This window comes from Typopeltis vanoorti, chromosome 20 (assembly GCF_054136105.1).
Source record: "Typopeltis vanoorti isolate ZY-2024b chromosome 20, IOZ_Tvanoo_1.0, whole genome shotgun sequence".
Taxonomy (NCBI): domain Eukaryota; kingdom Metazoa; phylum Arthropoda; class Arachnida; order Uropygi; family Thelyphonidae; genus Typopeltis; species Typopeltis vanoorti.
The window spans coordinates 7,240,745-7,261,566 of record NC_143568.1 but is presented as its reverse complement, the minus strand read 5'-3'; the positions used below and the strand labels follow the sequence as shown (position 1 = coordinate 7,261,566).

Here is a 20,822-nt window from a genome sequence, read left to right as displayed (position 1 = left end):
ATTTTTTATTTTATTGAATACCTTTGTTAGTTCACTCACTACAGTTAGTATGTTATTTTTTAAATCACTGCTTACTTTGGGTTACACAGCAAAATTGAGGGCTTTTTTGAATTCTAATTTATCTCATGCTGCCAACTTAGTGTTAATCAAAGTTGTAGTATTATAATTTTCTTATTGAAGTGCTAAGTTTTCTCAGGTACAAAGTTTAAGAAAATGTACTTACAGTTTTGCTGCTTGTTTCTAGAAGTGACATCTTCATTGAATTCTGTGTGTGTTATTCTGGCTGATTTGCCTTTTTTTGCAGGATATTTCCAGGAGAGAAAACCCTGCCACTCTTGTATGAAAACAGCTAACCCACCTTTAGTTGAAAAGTCCTGATAAGGTTCTTCATTTTTGAGATAGGATTTGAACCCTGGTTTTTTCCAACAAAAGGGTGTTGTCAAAACCAAAGGAGCTATGGAGGCTCTTTGCAAACCAAGCATTTGAGACAAAAAAAAATGCTAAGAAAAGAACCAGAAAAAGACCTGACAGTTAAAATTGGGCTGATCTTTCTTCTTCTGTCCCCAAGACAGAATTTTGGTCTTTACTAGGATCTTGTACCCTCCATAGTGCCCTCAAATTCCAAGTGAGGAAGTCGGTCTGGTTCCATTGGCAGAATGTCACCAAACCAACAGAATTGATGCTTTTTAACTGTGTTAAGAATTGTTTGGTTAGAGATATTCAAATCTTGCAACACTTGTGCATTAGTCTTATGTTCTGTCCAATGAGTTCTATTTGTTTTCCTGAAGCATTACACTGCAAAAGCTAACAATTTCCTTCCTCTTTGCTTCTTTAAGATGAAAGTTTCTGCCCTATAAGACCCAACCTACAGAGATGTTGGGTCTTATACTTTCATATAATTTTATTTTTAGGGCTGTAGAAATTTTTTTTTAAAGACCGAAATACTCAATTTCAGTTGATTTCAATTTCAAGCTGATCAATAAAATAACAATGGCAATTTGAAAGAAAACTGATTGATTTGAAGTAGTCATGAAACAGTAATTTTTCACACTGTCATAATATATGATATACCTCTTGGGTATAAATCAAAACTGATGATAATGATAGAGAAATATAACCTTCAGTATAAGTTGCCTTAATATTCCATTACTTAAAAACAAACCCTGAGGAATCCATAAATTATAAAATTTAATAAACAGCTACACAGAAGAGTTATTCTACTGCATAAGGAAACTTAACATTTTAATGAATGCTCCAATTCAAACTTACCACATTAGGTCTATAAGGCGGAAGAATGCATTTTGTTTCCAAATCATTCCAACTAATTAGCTTGAAAAATTCATGTCGTTTTATTTCTTCTACATCTTCTTGAGTACCTAATCTTCTTTCTTTATCTTTCTGAAGTAACTAATTCAATAAACAAGAAACAATTAAAAGTTCATCATCAGTAAAAATCAAGATGAGTTACTTAAATTATTTCTTTTGGATAAAATAGAATACTCTGATGAAAAAGAAAAATGCCATTTGCTTAACACTGATTAAACTATGCAGTATTTGCTTGAAACATATGCAGACTAAGATGAACTTCTATTATGATATTCCAATGGAAAAAAAAAAATTCTTGAATAAAAAGGTATATCTACTTTTCATGTGGTTCATGTATGTATGGCAAGAATACTGAAAGAAAATCATAGTGATTTAAGGAGTTTGGTCTGCACATGAACATTTGTAGTCATCAGACATTTGAAGAGGGGGAATGCACAGAGACTCCTTTATGTTGATAAAGGAGAGAGAAGCTGAGGGGTATGAGAGACAGATTGTGAAAGGACAGGAAAAAAAATTGATGTGAGGTTCAGAGAGTGGTAGCAACCAGACAGAGTGAAAGAATACATAAGAGTGAGGAAAGGGACTAGGGCCATGAAAGAAGCAAGATGAATGACATACAGTGTACAGAAAGTAGAGAGAAGTGTGGGTGGGATGATCTGAATCTGAGGGATGAAGGGCATATATATAGGTAATCTGACAGTATTTTAGGAAATACAGTTATGGGAAGGGAAGATTGGCGAGGTCACGAGCTGGTGAAGCATAAAGGATCAATGATACTGACTTTTTGCATTTTGTGATTTATGAGTCCTCACACAATGTGTTACTGTACTAATACAAGGAGTATCAGAATGATTAACAGAGAATGGTATACATGGGAATAGAAATAGAGGGATGAAAAATATTCCTAGCAGACAGGAAAGAACAAAAGAGCAGGGGAATAGTAGTAGAGGTATTATGAATGCTCAGGATGGTGATGAAAAATGGTTGTGTCTATTTGGTGTGGGTACTGAAATAAATTCAACAGGATGCCGTTAGAGGCCTGGAAATGTAAAGGTATGATGAACACAGAATGTTTAGACAAACTGGTTTGCAAGCTTTTTTTTAGAGGGAAATCCTAATATAGGATTTTAGTTATGGAAATATGGATTAGAAAGAGTAACATCACATGGAAGCAAAGAGAGAATTCGTAAAGTCTCTGCAGGATAACTACTTTAGGCATTATATGAGAAAACAATGCAAGATTTTAGAAATGAATTTGTTGACAGCCTCAAAAGATGCAGTTGTGTGTGTGTGTGAGGTATCCACACATATACGCAAACAGTGTATATATTACTAACCTATAATATTACTATTACATGACACCTCCAAGGAGTTATTGAGGGAAGGTTCTCAATTCCACATAACACATTGCCTACACTACTTAATCCTCTATTTACATGCAATGCAACTATCTACATATTATGCCACTGTCCATCAATTACACACAATGTCATCTGCTTCTCATTAATTGTGTGCATGTGTATACTCTGGCCAATTTGCCTACATGTGGATGAAAAAACCTGACTTTAAAGGAGGAAAAACCCTGCTACCTCTATATGAAATCAGTTAACTGACCTTCAACTGAAAAAATAAATAAATAAATAAATAAAAAAATAAATGCATGAAGATTCCTCTCATTACATACACACACACACACACACATATATATATATATATATATATATATATATATATAAACAAGTGGCATCGCATGCCCATTTCAGTTGGCATGCTGTAGTGTGGCTTATACAACCTGGGTTACAACATTCACATAAATATGACCGAATCATTGCATTTTTATCAATGTATGAAAATTTTAAGAATGTATAGCGTATCAGTGCTTTTCTTAATTGGCCCAATGCAATTAACTGTAATCAAATCTGCATAGAGTGGGGGGACAATATGTTTAAGATATATTAGAAAACAATAGTATGCCTCTCCATCTCTCCCTCTGCAATTCTTGTGTTGAGAACCACACAACATGCAGTGGCAATGCATTCCAATCATGCACCACTTTATGAGAGAAAAATCTAGATCTCACCTCTTTGACGGCATTCATTCTCAGCTTCCAAGGATGCCCTCTCATCCTTTGCCCATCAAATGAAAAATTCCTTCAACTGAAATCCTGTATGATCCTTTCAAAATTTTGTAAGTCACAATCATATCACCCACCCCTCTTTCTCATGTTTACTAGTGTCTGCAGCCAATAAATTCTCAATCTGTCTTCATAATCAGAATTCCATAATCCTGATATCATTTTTAACACTCTCCTTTCAACTCTCTCCACTCTATCAGAATCACCACAAAACAAGAAGACCAGACCTGCCTGCACACAATAGTCAAAGTGTGGTCTTATCAAGGCCCTGTAAAGAGGAAAAATGCCTTCCTTACCTTTACATGTCAAGGTTTGTTTTAGCATTGCAATTATGTTCTGAGTTGTGTTTACAATTTTTGCTATATGACCCTTGAACTTCAACTTCCTGTCTACTAAAACTCCAAGATCCCTAGCCTGATCAGTTTCTTCTAACCTAACCTTACATTTATTAACACTGAACTGACAGCCATTTTCAGATGCCCACAATTCCAGCCTTTAAATCATTCTGTAAGTACTGCATATCAGATTACCTTGCCTATCTTTGCATTATCAGCAAAGAGCTATCCTTCCCAATGTCATTAATGTACAGACCGAATAATAGTGGACCAAAGACTGATCCTTTGATACACCACTGGTTACCTTAAATCTTGCAGACTCATATCCTCCATATACTACTTTTTGATATCTGTCAGTCAGCCATCTTCTTATTCACACTAATGTTTTATAATCCAAACCCATAATCTCCAATTCATGCAACAATCTTCCATGCTGTATTCTGTCAAAAGCCTTATCAAAATCCAAAAGTATCATGGTGTACCCATTCTACTTGTCTAACTCAATGGTAACATTACTATAGAATGTGAGCAAGTTGCTTACAAATGACCTTCTGTTAGGGAACCCATTCTGTTCATTGTAAAGTAGAGATTTACTGTCAACCCACTTCTGAATGTGAACCCAAACCAACTTTTCCAAAATCTTCACTGCCATTCCAGAGATAGTAATAGGTCCATAGTTGGATACATCAGTCTTTGCACCACTCTTGTGCAATGGAATTACCATACATTCTTTCCACTCCTATAGAATTTTCCTTGTTCTGCGACTCAAATTATATAGCCTGGTCAAAGGAATAGCCAGTTCAGCTGAACACTCTTTTAGCATCCATGTTGATATCCTATCAGCTGCTATTGCTAAATTCTTATTCAGTTTTGCAACAGCTGTAATACCTCTTCTTCATACACCTGACTTTCTACATTCAATGAAGAGGTGGCAGTGAACACAATGCATTCACCAGACTGATAAGCAAAATGGCCCTCATTTGTTGAACAACCTCTTCTGCATCTTCCCTCATACCATCTGCATTCAGTAGAGTAATACTTTGGGGTTGTCTTTAGCTTGCAGAGAGAGTTTATACCATACTGAGACTTAGCTATCTGTATAACAGTTCTGACCTGCTACTTATCATTCTTATGCACATGGTATTCCTTCCACATCATCCTTTTTTTATAAATCTCTTGCTTGATAAGATTGCACATCCATTTCACACACACACACACACACACACACTCTCTCTCTCTCTCTCTCTCTCTCTATCTATATATATATATATAAGGAATACTTATATGCTTATATAGAGGGGGTGAAATAACAGAACCCTGAAGAATATCTGCATTAACAGGAAAACTTAGAGAGACAGAATAACTTCCACTATTACATATACTGAAAAATAAGAGAAAACTGGCAATCTAATTACAAACAAAAAGAAAGCAGACCATAAGATGGCAATTTGCTGAGAAGTCTTCGATGCTGGATCCTATCAAATGCTTTGGAAATATCAAGTGCAACAGAACAAGTTTCTCCAAACTTTTCTATGGCATGTGTACAGAGGGGATGATGTAGGCCAGGAGGTTGCTGTGAATCTTGATAAGCAAATACCTCATTGGTAGTCACTGATTAGATGACAGTTCTCCAGATAGTGAAGTAATTGACTGATGAACGACCATCTCCATTACTCTTGACAATACTGAGGTGAGAGCAATAGATCGACAACTGGATGATAGACACCTACTATCTTTTGTTTGCAATTGGCTTTGTGTGGGCATGCTTCCATGCTGAAAGGTGGATGCCAGCTGAGTACAATATAATGTATAAACAATAAAGAACAGGTATTAGTTAAGAAGTACATCTACTGAACACAACTAGACTAGACTAGACTAGACTAGTGGGATTCTGTAAATACTGAAAATCTTTATTCTTCTAATGACTTTCTGGCTACAGGAGGCACGTGATGCAATGTTCAAAGTAAAGAAAGAGGTGATTTGCTTTCATAATCTAAGCAGTAGTTGAATGAGAAGAATAATGGCAGTAAGCCAGCTTAATCTTTAGGTGATGTTGTAATGTCACCATTTGGATGAGAAAGAGGTGGAAACATATATGGACAAAAGTCATGTCCGGCAGCTTTTGTGAAGAACCAGAAGGCAAGACTGCCACTGACACAGGTAACAAGGTTTCCACCTTTAGTCTGACTCACCATCATTAGAAGAGTTAAATCAGTTAATTCAATGGTCTTGCAAGTATTGTGGACTTCAGTGGAGACTATTCATTAAGTTGCAGTTTTTGTCTGAAGCCATTTAAACAATATGTTTTCTTTTTTTGGACCATCCTAGCACACTTTTTGGAAAGCCTTGGCTTGGATACAAGGTGGGAATTTTGAATAGAGTGAAGAATGAAACTCTCCATTCCAACATTAATAATTTCTATAACAAGATCACAACAAGAATCTGGATCTAAAGATTGGAAAGAGTAGTTTCACTATAGAAAGGAAGTGTAAAAGTCATGGAGATCTTCCCACTTAGAGTTGTTGTAATATCAAACTACATAAGGTTGTGAATAGCTGAGGGCAGTACATTCCATAAGAAATGAAATTTGAATGAGATTATGATCTGAATTACTAAGAGGATGATCATCTGAAGGGTGTACCTGGAAGAATGATAAGGAAAAGATCCAGAGTGTTGGGTGCATGTGGAGAAGATCCTTGGAGATTCTGGTGAGGAGATGAAAAATTTGTTTTAAATCATTACTTACAGCAAATATCTCTGCTTCATTTCCAACTTTGTCAGTGAAATTCAAAAAGGGAGCCAGCAAGAATGTGAAGACTACAGCTGCCGAGGAAGATGACTTCACTATAATGGAATTTGGATTATATGATATCAAGCATCACAGATAAGAAGTTAAAGAGGTCTGAATGATTTTTAAAATTGGGGAAGTGGTGGCAGCAGCAGATGAAGATATCATGGGGTAAGACAATCTTAAGTGCCACAGCAGGTTAAAAAGAAAAAAAAAAGAGAGAGATTCAATCCATATTAGAAATATGGACTTTACAAGAGTGTTATAAAAAACCATTTTAATTTCCCGACATTTGGACCTTCATATTAAGGTCATCATCTGGAGTATACACAAATATCCAAGGACAAGCTGAGTTACATTTCACACAGTATGCTAAAGAGACAATGATTTGATCAATGGTTACTTTACTGACATGACCTCTAGTGAAAATATAATATATATATAAAAAAAATTAAATAAAAAATATAAATAAAATAAAAAATATCAATTAGAAACTACATCAAAGCTATATTCTATTTAAGATAACATCAGAGAAACATTCTTTCATATGGATAGTTTTCTTAGAGTAACAATGATGTCCTAATTTAACATGACAATTATTATATTAGATTTACGATTCTGGATTATCTATAGTCCTGTTTATAGTTAACTCTTAGGGAGAAAGATTCCTTGGGTAGAATATGTGCCTTCCAAATGCTTGAGATTTTTAGACCATCATTATTGTTATGATTAGGGTGATTGATAAGAATTTTGCAGGCTTCCTTAAATTTACGTTCATACCATGTTTTGGTGTGATGTAAACAACTGGTGCTTTTCCAGTAAATTCTATGTAAAGTGTTCAGGGCATGATCAGAAAGGCCAGCTTCACCATAGTTATTATTATATTTAATGTGTCATTTATGTTTTTCCTATCTGATAGGAATTGTGCATCCTGTTTCCCCTATATGTGGTAGATTGCAGGTGCAATAAATATGGTACTCCAGGGAGGAAGTGGGTCTTTGGATGAGTTGAGTAAGCTTTTAATTTTGCAGTTTAAAGGAGGATTTAAGGTTGTATTTCTGTAGTATTCTGTTTATTTTATCTCACGACCCTTTAATGTACGGAATGGTTATAGTTTTATTGTAGTCTAGTTTATCTTTGTTTTTTAGTGAGGTCTTGTAGAGAATTTTGTTGGCAGTGTTTTGGCTGAAACCATTTTTTAGGAAAGTATTACTAATAACTTTAAATTCTTCTTTAAGCGCTTGTTCATTGAAGCATATCGTCAAAGCCCTGTTTTTTTACAGTAATAATGACACCTAGTTTTTGTGTTGGGTGGTGGTAGGAGTTTATGTGTATATATTGGCCAGTATGTGTCGGTTTCCAGTAAACAGTGAAAGAATGCCAGAGAGAAGATGTGTGACAAGTGTATCTAGAAACGAAAGTGTGTTCTGCTTTTCAATCTCAATTGTGAACTGTATGCGTTTGTGTTGTTTGTTTAGGAGGCTGAGTTAAGTGTGTAATGTCTGGAGGCCATGGGTCCTCATAACGAAAACATCGTCAACATACCTAAGCCAGACTGTGGGTTTTAAAGAAGAGGAATCTAGAGCACGTTGCTCAAAATATTTCATATAAAAGTTAGCAATAGGGGAGGATAATGGCGAGCCCATGGCTGTGACTTCTTTTTGCAGATAGAAAGCGTTTTACTACACAAAATAACCAGAACGTAACACGTGCGCAAAGAGCGCCGTGATATCTGGAAAGAATTTGTCCTGTAAAAGAAGAATTGTGTTATTGATTGGAACATTCGTAAAAAGGGCAGAGAAGTCAAAACTGACAAATCATCTTTTTCTAATTTAATGTCTTTGATTATGTTTATAAAGTGTTGTGGGGAGAATGATCTACCAACTCCTTGAGTGTTGATGCTAATTTCTTGGCTAGATGTTAATTCAGGCTGTCTATACTGACTATCAGCCGTAGTGGTGTGTTTTGTTTGTGTATCTTTGGTAGACCATAAATTCTCGGAGAACGAGCGTATTGCAGAAGTAATTTTTTGACTGTATCTTTGGCCCATGTAGTAACTGATTTAAGTAGCTTCTCTGTTTTCTTTTTTATTCTATTGGTTGGGTCATAGTTAATAAGTTGATATGTACTGTTGTCCGAGACTAGTAGATTCATTTTTTCTAAAAATGTGGTTTGATTTAGAATAACGGTGGCACTACCTTTATCGTCTCTAAAGATATCCGGATTTGATTTTAGCGATTTCACTGCTGTTAATTCATGTTTCGTTAAGTTGCTTGTTATTGTTTTTTTATAATTTACATTTAAAATATTGGCGGTTTCTAAATGTATTTTACCTGCTATGGTAGTTGGGATGAATTTTAAGCCTCTTTCACTATTATAAATAAAATCCAGTTTGTTAATCGATCTGGGTTCTAGCAAAGCTTAAACCTTTGCTTTTTTTTCTAGTAGCCTGGATCTGTTCTCTGAGTAGCGCTTTCTCCATGCAGTGGTGTATTCATTGCGCCTTTGTTGAGGTAAATTTTCTCTCAAGTTTGATGCAATCTGGAATGATATTGCTGTCCCTACAATGTTTTAAAAATGCCAGTTGATCGATCAAACCAGAAACATGAATCTTCAACTTACCGTATTGATTGCATCGCTTCTCATTGCGCTACTCAGAGAACAGATCCAGGCAACTAAAAATAAAACTTGGCCTTTACTCAAAACCAGGTACAAAATTTAAAATCTGAACTTTCAAGTTACTTGAACGCAGATATTTGGGTTATCCTCGAGAAGATTACGGACAACTCGGCGATCCTTCAAACAAAGAAAGAAATTCTCATATCCAAATTTCATAGACTAAAAGATCGACAAAACCAACAGACATATTTGAATTTCTCCACAGTGAACATTAACTACCAACCAGAAGCAAGAAAGAACAGGAGCATCAATTGCCTTCAGGTAACAATAATAATTGTTATTATTGTTACTATCCAACCATGGCTTAAACAAAGATGAACTCTAGCTACTCAGAAAAGATTGATTAACAAACTGGATTTTATTTATAACATTGAAAGAGGCTTAAGATTCATCCTAACTAACACAGCAGATAAAATACGTTTAGAAACAGCCAACATTTTAAATGTAAATTATAAGAAAACAATAACAAGCAACTTAACGAAACACGAATTAACAGCGGTGAAATTGCTAAAATCAAATCCAGACATCTTAATAACTAGAGAAAATAAAGGCAATGCCACCGTTATTATAAATTGAACTGCACATTTAGAAAAATGTGAATCTGCTAGTCTTGGACAACAGTACATATCAACTTTTTAACTATGATCCAACCAATAGAATAAAAAAGAAAACAGAGAAGCTACTTAAATGAGTTACTACATGGCCCGAAGATACAGTAAAAAAATTATTTCCGCACTACGCTTGTTCTCCGAAAATTTATAGTCTACCAAAGATACACAAACAAAACACACCACTCCAGCTGATAGTTGAAGGTATAGACAGCCCGAATTATCACCTAGCCAAGAAATTAGCATCAAACACTCAAGGAGTTGGTAGGTCATTCACTCTCCTATATCAGAAACATACAACACTTCATAAACATAATCAAAGACATTACATTAGAAAAAAGATGATTTATTAGTCAGTTTTGATGTCTCTGCCCTCTTTACGAATGTTCCCAATCAATGACATAATCCTTCTTTTAAGGAACAAATTCCCTCCAGATATAACGACACTCCTTGTGCATGTATTACGATCTGGTTATTTTGTGTGGCAAAATACACTCTACCTGCAAAAAGAAGGCACAGCCATGGGCTTGCCATTATTCCCCCATATTGTTAACTTTTATATGGAATATTTTGAGCAACATCTTCTAGATTTCTCTTCTTTAAAATCCAAAGTCTGGCTTAGATATATTGACGATGTTTTCGCTATCTGGCCCCCACATGGCTGTCAGACAGACACTTTCCTCAGCCACCTAAACAAACAACACAAACAGTTCACAATTGAGATTGAAAAGCAGAACACACTTCCATTTCTAGACATCTTCTCAGACGTCTTCCTTCTGGCAGTCTTTCTTTCACTGTTTACCAGAAACTGACACATGCTGGCCAATATATACACATAAACTCCTACCTCTACCACCCAACACAAAAACTAGGTGTCATTAATACTTTAAAAAACAGGGCTTTGAAGATATGCTCCAATGAACAAGCACTTAAAGACGAATTTAAAGTTATCAGTAATACTTTCCTAAAAATGGTTACAGCCAAAACACTATCAACCAAATTCTCTACAAGACCTCACTAAAAAACAAAAATAAACTAGACTACAATAAAACTATAACCATTCCATACATTAAAGGGACATGATATAAAATAAACAGAATACTCAGAAATACAACCTTAAAGCCATCTTTAAACCTCCTGCAAAATTAAAAGCTTATTCAACTCATCCAAAGAACCACTCCATCTGCTGGCCCACCCTGGAGTATACCATATTTATTGCACCCTATAGTCTACCATATATAGGGGAAACAGGATACACAATTCCTATCAGACAAAAGGAATATAAATGACACATTAAATATAATAACTATGGTGAAGTTGGCCTTTCTGATCATGCCCTGAACACTTTACATAGAATTGACTAGAAAAGCATCTGTTGTTTACATCACACCAGAACATGGTATGAACATAAATTTAAGGAAGCCTGTGAAATTCTTATCAATCATCCTAATCTTAACAATAATGATGGTTTAAAAATCCCAAGCATATGGAAGGCACATATTCTACCCAAGGAATCTTTCTCCCTAAGAGTTAACTCTAAACAGGACTGTAGATAATCCAGAATCTTAAATCTAATATAACAATTGTCATGTTAAATTAGGACATCATTGTTACTCTAAGAAAACTATCTATATGAAAGAATATTTCTTTGATGTTATCTTAAATAGAATATAGCTTTGATGTAGTTTCTAATTGATTTTTTAAAAATTTTATTTGTATTTTTTATTTAATTTTTTTTATTTATTTATATATATATTATATTTTTGATAGAGGTCATATTGATGACCACACTAGAGATACTAGCTGGGCTTTATCAATAATTTTCATCACCAGTCATAGTTCTACTCTTGTATAATAACATAATCTTGTCTCCTTGAACTCATCAGGAGTCTTGCATGTGCTGTGCTTCAAGCTGAACAATCAAGTTACTGTCATTGCTATTTTGCACATTTCTTTAGCACCTATGCTGATAGCTCATCCAGTCCATATGTAACAGTGTTTGAGTCTATCTCTTGTGACTGATTTCATTCTCCCAGAACACTCAGAGAACTAATGGGTCTGTCTGAAATATACCTGAATCATTAAGTGATCACTTTAGTAAGTTATATATCAGCATTCACTAAGGTCATCCTTTCATAGTCATTCTTCTTTTTTCCTGTTCAGCTAATTTTCGGTTTGAGGCAATCTGGTGAAATAACGTACTGTTAGAAAGCTCCTGAAAGATCTGTGATTTTCGTCGATTCTTTTCTTTGATTTGATGGTGGTATTATTGTGGTTTTTGGTGTGATTGCTGTACTACAGAGTTTTATAGCATAATTACAGAAATAATTATGAATTCGTTATTATTAGACCTTAGAGCAGTACCGGCAGAAAACATGGCGGCGGCTTTGTCATTCCACGATTTTAATTTAGACTTCAGTTGTTTCGTTAAGCGTGAGGTGTGCAATATGTATTCTTTTGATTACATAAATAATTTGTGGATGTTTAGGACAGATGGAAGGAGGGTGTGTGCGAAGTGCGACCTGAACGAGGAATTGATGAATGCAAATATGAAATTGATAACAGAAAGTGTTAGTAGTGAGAATGTCGTGGGGAAAATGAGTGCGCGTTCGAAAGAGAAGAATGGTGTAAAAGAGAAGCGAAAAAATGTTAAAAAATCAGTAAAAAAGAAAACGAGTAATATAAATCGATAACGGATATTAAAAAGGACAAAAGTGAGGTGATAGTGGTGGAAGGAAATGAAATTGAGAGAACGAATGAAACTGGAAACGGTGTGATGCAGGAATCGAAAGTGGCGGAAGGAAACGAAATCGAGAGAACGAATGAAACTGGCAACGGCATGATGAAGGAATCGAAAGTTGAAAACTTGAAAGAATGAATGATAGCGAAAGTACAGAAACACAGAAGGAGGAATGAGAGTGAAAGTGAGAAGAGGGGGTCGAGAGTTAGAATATGAGGAAGATTGAATGATAGAGAGAATGTGACATGAGATTCAGAAGTTGAATTGGATTGGATGAGGAATGAAATTAAGAAAATTCGGGTAAAAAATATTAAAACAAATCATGATGGCACGAAAGAGTTAACGAAAGATGAGCGAGTGGCATTGAATGGCGACTCCATTATTAAAGGTGTGCTGGATGATAAGATGCATAAGGTATGTTTTCCAGGTGGTAAAATGAGTAGAGTGATTGAGGCATTGGGTATGAGGAGGGAGCGAGCAAAGGAGTTAATGGTTTTAATCGGTACGAATGATTTGACAGAGGACAAAGAGAGCGTCAGAATGGATATCAGGAGGCTGCTTAGAAGGATAAAAGAGAATAGTGTGACAGGAAGGGTGGTAAGCGTGTTGCCTAGGTATGACTGTGGTGAGATGAGGTGGAGAGCAAGGATTATGAACGATATGCTGGCTGAAATGTGTGAGGAGATGGGAGTGCAGTTTGTTAATGTGTGAAATGGGTTTGAGGAACGAAGTGAGCTGTATGGGAGCAATGGGCTGCATTTGAGTGGTTATGGTTTGAGTGGCTTGGAGAGACTGCCGCTGGAAGGTTGAAAAGTGATTACAGTGAGAGAGATAAATCAGATCAAGCAGGAAGTGATGTGGAAGAGCAGGAGAGTAAGATAGGAGAGATTGATGAGGTGGTTATGAATGAGGAAGTGAGTGGTATGAGTATAGAAAATGAGAGAATGGGTGTGCAAGAGGAACAGGAAAATGGTGAGGCTCAGGGTGGACAGGATCACATATCATGAGAAAGGTGGATGCTCCGAGAGGAGGTGAGAGCATGTGTGTAGAAAGGAATGGGATGACCTGGGATAAAGAGGAAACAGTTGGAATTGAAAAGGGTTTTAAAATGAATAAGCAGAAAGGGAAATGGCCCCAGTCGAGCATTGAGAGATCACATCGAGTGGGTGGTATCAGTGGAACTATCTGTAGATCCAGAAATGAGCTGCTGTGTTTGTATACAAATGCTAGAAGTATAAGAAACAAGGCAGATGAAATGGTTGCATTAATTGCATCTGTTTACCCAAAGATTGTCGGAATAAGTGAGACATGGTTGGAAGAAGACAACATCCTGACAGGAATAGAGATGGAAAGGTATGATGTGTTTTGTGAGGATAGAAAGGGTAAAAAGGGAGGGGGAGTGCTATTGATGATAGAGAAAGAGTTATGTCCATACTTGGTTGGATGTTGTTATAGACCAGGAAATGTGGATGGTAGTGACTATGAAATGTATAATCAAATTAGCCAAGCAAATAAGAAAAGGGTGATCATTATGGGTGATTTTAATTATGGCAATATAGACTGGAATGATGAGATAGCAACTGGAAGTAAAGAAAATGAGTTTCTAGAGTTTTTGAGGGATAACTACCTCAGAAAGTATGTAGCAGAGGACACGCAAGGATTGAAGGTCTTGGATTTAGTCATCTTATCAGAGGATGTAATTATCAGTGAGTTATCAAATCATCCACCAATTGGTGAGAGTGACCATGAGGTGATTACCTGGGGGGTTGTCAGCAGTGCGAGGACCTCTGTGAGAAAAGGGTATATGTAGAAGTACAAGGGGGGGGGGATTATGAAGTGCTCAGGAGACAGCTTGTGGGTGTAACATGGAATGAGGAGTTAGCTGGAAAAGAGATCAATGCAGCTTGGGGGATTTTCAAAAACCATCTAGTAGATGCCATGTCTAAATATATTCCAAGGGTGAGAAAGTTAAATAAAGTAGGTTTGAGATGGATGAATAAAGAGATTAAGCATGCGATAAAGAGAAAGAGGACATTGTGGAGGCAGCATAAGCAAAGTGGAAATAACCAATTCCATGAGGTCTACAAAGACCAGGCAAGGAGGGTGACTTGGTTGGTGAGGGTAGCTAAAGAATGGTATGAACAGCAGTTAGCTAATAAAGCCAAAAAGAATCCTAAGGAGTTCTTTCGATATGTAGCCAGCAAAAGAAAGAATGATTATGGAAGGATGACAATGATTGGAGAAAATGGTATAAAGACAGCTGTTGCAGAATGTGTGGTGGAGATACTTAATGAGCAGTTCATACAGGTCTTTCAATCTTGTAAATGTGACTTCATGGTGAAATTGAGAGCAGTAGATGATGGGGAGGAGAGACTGACTGTAAGTGAGCAAGTGTATGGGGAGTTGAGTAAACTACATGTTAATAAGGCTGTGGGACTTGATAATATATCGGCATGTATTCTGAAGGAATGTGCCAGGGAGTTGACACCTGTCTTGACAATTTTTTTAATACGAGTCTTGCACTCGGTCAAGTCCCTAAGGAGTGGAAGATTGTGCCACTTCATAAAGGAGGTGATCGAACTCAAGCATTAAACTATAGGCCTATCTGTGTGTCAGGTGTTGTGGTTAAGTAGTTGGAGAAGCTTGTGAGAACTAGGATCCAGAGTTGGGTTGACAACTATGGTATCATCTTTGATGGACAGCATGGATTTGCTAAAGGGAGATCATGTTTTAGTAATCTACCTACTTATTAGAATAAAGTGACTGCTTCCTTGGACAGAGGAGAAGGATACAAAGTGATATACTTGGATTTCGCAAAGGCTTTTGATAAAGTACCTCATGATAAACTGTCAAACTGGAGATTATATTGGAGATTGGCTGTCTGATAGGTATCAACAAGTTGTGTATGGAGGTGCGATATCCAGGAAAAGGAAAGTCACTAGTGGAGTGCCTCAGGGGTCTGTTTTAGGGCCATTACTATTTAACTTGTATATTAATGATATTGGCGAAGATTTGGATGGAGATATTCAGTTGTTTGCAGATGATGCAAAGTTGGGAGGAATCATGAAGAGTAGTGAGGATGTTGTGACCTTGCAGGAAGAGTTGAATAAATTGAGTGATTGGGCACGTAAATGGGGATGCGAGTTCAATGTTACAAAATGTAAGGTTTTAAAATTTGGAAAACAAAGATGGGATGCAGAATTTATGCTTGGTGAGGATACATTGTTGGAGGTGGAAGAAATAAGAGTTCTGCGGCTGATAGTGGATAAGGATCTGAAATTTAGGGGACACATAGCCAAAATTGTGAAGAAAACACAAAGGCTTCTGGGAATGGATGCAGAGGACACTGACATGTAGAAGTAGGGAGATTCTTGTTCCATTGTATAAGGCTTTGATTAGGCCACACATGGACTATTGTGCCCAGATTTGGTCACCTGGTTTTCAGAAGGATGAAGAGATGTTGGAAAGGGTCCAAAGGTGATTGACTAAGGTAGTTTCTGACCTTTGGAATGTCGAGTATGAGGAAAGATTGAGGAAATGCAATTTGTGGAGTCTGGTGGACAGGAGGAAGAGGGGAGATATGATAGAGACCTACAAGTTGGTAAGGGGTTGTTATAGGATCAATCCTGGAGAAGTTCTACAGAAAATAGTGGGAGATCGGGGGAGAACCAGAGGTCATCCCTGGAAACTGTATAAAGGTGTGAGTAGGGGAGTGAGAGGCAGGTTTTTTTCATGCAGAGTTGTAAATGATTGGAATGCCTTGCCTGAGAGTGTGGTGTCTGCAGGGAGTTTGAATGTGTTCAAAGCACGGTATGATGAGTTGTGTGTGTGATAAAATTAACTCCCAGATGAGTCTTTGACTCCATGAGGTCTTGGGTAGTAATAATATTAATAATTTCTTTTCAAAAAGTGATTTCGCATTCCTCACAATAGCCACCACTTTCCTAGCCTGATCTCTTTAACATTCCAGAGTCTCATAATTTTTATATGATACTGATCCAATATGTTCTTTTTTTGTAGCTCCCATGTGATTAATTCTACTACTGGGGATGCAGTCAGATATATTTCTTAAGCACCCCTTTACTACTTTTTTGGGCACTATTAATTCTTCTACCATGCAGTTTGTCATGCCAAACCACTTCCTCAAGCCTTCTCAATTTAGTATAATCACCTGCCTTTACAGACAGATACATATATGCCCATTTTAACTCAAATCATTTACATACACTGCTACCTAACAAGTCAAAACTGCATATGCAGAAACATTGGAAAACATCCATTGCATCCTGAGTGGAAAATCTATAGAAGTAAAACATTTTAGCCATTTAGGTACAATTTATAGTGAAGATGGCAAATTAAACATGGAAATATATAACAGAAATAGCTGAGGTGGTATAGCAGAGAGAGAGAAAGAGAGAGAGAGTGTCAACTTCTTCAGCTAGTTGAGCCTCTACGGTTCTTTAACTGTATGCACCAGCTTCTTCCATTCCTTTCTTTCTTGAGCTTTTTCATTCCAGCTCTGAATTCCCATCCCATCTAAGACTTTTTTCTCTGGGTCAGCAAAAATCAACTGAATAAATTTATATGGAATAAAACAGAAATTAGTCAAACCACAAAACTAGCTGTATATGAGACAGTGTTCAAACCAATTTTAACTTTATGGATCCGAGAGCTGGGTTAGAATAAAACACTTCGTCAAAGGATGGAGACTACAGATCTGAGAAAAATTAGAAAGAAAAAAAAATTACAAAAATGAACAGTTGGCATGAATGGCAGATTAAAGGATATTAGGAAGGGACTTTACATGTTAGTGGTCAGGAATGTGTGAGCATAGCTAATCTAATGTGGTAGGGTCACTTAAACAGAATGGGAGAAGAAAGGTTAGCAAATCAAATGTTCTTTAGCATGATGGCATGAAAAAAAAGAGCCTTGGTAAGACCCCATCTTGACTATAGCATGCAGATCTGGTCACCTGGGTTTCTTGGGGATGAGGAAGAGGTGGAGAGGATCCAGAGGTGAGTGATCAAGATGGTATCAAGTCTATGGAATGAATCTTAAGAGAACAAGTTGAAGATCTGTGGGTTACAGAAATTGGTTGACAGGCAGAAAAGCAGCGACATGATTGAGACATACAAATTACTGAAGGTTTACAAATTACAGAGGAAATTTTTCAGAACAGGTCTGGTGGTGGGAGAACTAGGGGCCACCCCTTGGAAACTGAGCAAGAGTGCAGTTAGCAAAGGTGTTAGGACTAGATTTTTGCTTGTCAAGTGATGAATGAGTAGAATAAGTTGCCCTAGTGTATGTTGTGGATGACAGGACTGTGATTAAATTCAAAGCCAGGTATGATAGATACTGCGTGAATGTTGGATAGTGCTTGGAATGATGTGTAGGGTCTCTTTCAAGAGTCTAAGGACTTCATGGAGTAATCGATAATAATGTCCTGTTTACTCACTGAAGACACATATCAGGATTTGATGATGAGATGGTAGATTAAAAACAAACATAGAATATTAAAAAAAAACTTACCTTTTCAAGTATGTCTCTTGCAGAAAGTGATATATTTGTCCTAAGTTTCAGAGGTTCATGTAGAATACTATTGTACATTTTCATTGTATCTCTACTGTAAAATGGGGGCTAGAAAAAAAATTATAATGCAGTAATCTTTTTTAAATAATTTGAACTAAATTATTTAAATTTTTTTCCTACTATAACAGATAATTATCTGTTATAGTGGGAAGATCTTTTCAATTAAATTTTTAAATATAAAAATTTTTTTAAAAAAATTGTTGTTATAGTAATTATAATCGATTATAATTGAAGGATTATTGTAACAACAACATTTTGTTTTTAAATTTATTATTATCTGAGTACCTTCATGGAGCCCTAGGCTCATCATATAAGGTAAGGACATACTAACATAATGCTAGGGATAGTTTCTCAAAACTCATTTACTGACAAGGCACTTATCACGCTCAAGTAACCTATTCCAATGCTAGTACTTCATGGAGTCTGTTCAGCTAATCTTCATATTATATTCTGATTTTTCCCTTTTTATTATGCTCGAGTTTTTGATTCATGCATTTAATTCTTTCCGGACTTTTATCCTCCTAACTTTGGGATAAAAGTCAGGAAAGACTAACATTAAAATTGACATGCCAGCAAAATTCTCAGATGTGCCACCTCTGGCACGGGTGCTGTAGGTTCGCCATTTAGGGTTTACTGTATGAAGTGTTTATTGTTGAAAATTGTCTTCGTTTTCTGCCAGGAAAGCACATTTAAAATCATAAGTGTGTTATTCTCAAGCTGAGCAGTTTATTTTCTGATGAGTTACATACATACTCCTTAAAATTTCCCACATGTTGCTAACTTTTCCTTGAATTTTCTGATGTTTGTTCATAATTTCTATTCTGTAGCTATTCCACATATGTATTCTTTTTTAAACTTAAAACATATAGCTGGCAAGCTGAAAGGACAAGATTTCTCTTAATCAGAATGGGATATGAAATTATTCCTAATTATATTGTTCAATAGTGTTGGTCAGATATTTTGGAATGGTTTCATTAAGTGAAATTGCTTTTCTTTGTGTGTGTTACAGTTAATTCTCACTTGTTTCAGTAATGAAATACCATGAGCAGACATATTTAAAATAATTATAATATCGGAAGAAAATTCACATAAAATACTTTAACAGCATAGAATTTTCGCCTAAGTATCATGGGCATTGTCAGTACAAGACATAAAATGGCAATTGAACATTAACAGACAATTCTAAGCACCACCAAAAGTAGCTATGTAAAATAACTAAAAAGGCCAGTAAATTTGCTAACTTAATATATATATATATATATATATATATATATATATATGAATTTAAACAAAATAAAGTTAGGAAAGATTAGCTGATTTAAAAGTAGTAACTCCCACATAGGGGACAGACATAGACCATTGGATCTGTTTAAGTTAGGAGAGTGAAGTAAAGTTTCACATGTTTTTTTTTTTATAAAGCCATTACATGAGGAACCAACTTTTATGAAAAACTCTTGTCTTGTTTCAATGAACTCTATGTCTAGTGGTGACAGATCTCCTGCTAGTCCAGACTGTACAAGGCTTAAGGTATTTGATATAACACTTGTGTTCTAGCTGAATAGAAGCAGATCTTCCTATTTGTCTCAAATAAGATAACCCACAAGAGCAAGGAATCTGGTAGACGCCCAGATAATTGAGAGGTGGAAGCTTGTCCTCAGGAGAAGCGAGAAAGGTGGAGAGTTTTCTGATGGGGCAAAAGGCAACAAAAATATTCAGTGGTTTTAAAACTTTTGCTATGCATATTATGTATAGGGCATTAGTGAACACTAACAATAGAGAACATAGTAATGGAGTAATGAGCAAGACATTAAGCAGCCCCATACAGTGAAAGCAGATCTCCATACAGCCTACCAGGAATATAAAGAACTGACCAGATCTTGTACATCCAATACCTAAATATCCACTTGGAAACTTGGCAAACTTTGATAGACTAGAGATTTGGGACTTTGTATTCTGAACAAATATGATAGTGTTGGATCGTAGCTTGTGCTCAATCAAGTTTTATCGTCTTATAGTTTTCTCTCATTAGTATTTAACTAGTTGTAGGCTGATATATCATCCGAACATAAAGAAAATTTGTATTATGCTGCGCCACTCTATGTTCTGAATTGATTGAGCAACTTTGATAAATCAGCCTTCAACTGTATCAGGTTATTATAAAGCTGATTTTAGGCTAAAGTTCTCACTATTAAGCAAAGCTCCCGCTTTTGGTTCGAAATATTTAATGAGAAGTTCAGTGAAAGAAAATCAGGCAAACTCTAGATTGATCTTAGATAAAGAAAAACGTTTAATGCAGTGTTACATATAATTACATCATAACACAATCTTCTAACAGGGACATTACAATTAAATGAATATAAAACTGTCATTAAAATACTAGTATACTACTCAGCTGAGCTTAAAATTTATAATTAAAGACTATATTAACAGATCTGATTCTTCTTGTTACAGAGAACTTCTATCACAACTCCACTCTGACCAAGGTTACATCTCAAAACATTTTAAATATCAAATCAGTTCAAGATATTCAGAAAGAATACAACTCATGAACCATCAGACATTCATTTGTAATTCTCTAAGCTCAGTCAATCAAAATTAGTTCTTGAAAGTTCGAGATTCCTAA

The 20,822-nt window shown here is 36.0% G+C and overlaps 1 protein-coding gene across 2 annotated transcripts in view; it reads right to left on the bottom strand.

The window, feature by feature from the left end:
- Window positions 1-20,822, bottom strand: part of LOC150095214 (serine/threonine-protein kinase Sgk2-like) — a 279,354-nt gene that overhangs the window by 31,489 nt on the left and 227,043 nt on the right. For both annotated transcript variants that reach the window (XM_090410485.1, XM_090410484.1), the window contains exons 13-14: window positions 18,140-18,247; window positions 1,270-1,407 (exon numbers count right to left, since the gene is read on the bottom strand). In XM_090410485.1, coding sequence (XP_090266611.1) covers window positions 1,270-1,407; window positions 18,140-18,247 — 246 coding nt within the window. The remainder of the gene's footprint in view (window positions 1-1,269; window positions 1,408-18,139; window positions 18,248-20,822) is intronic.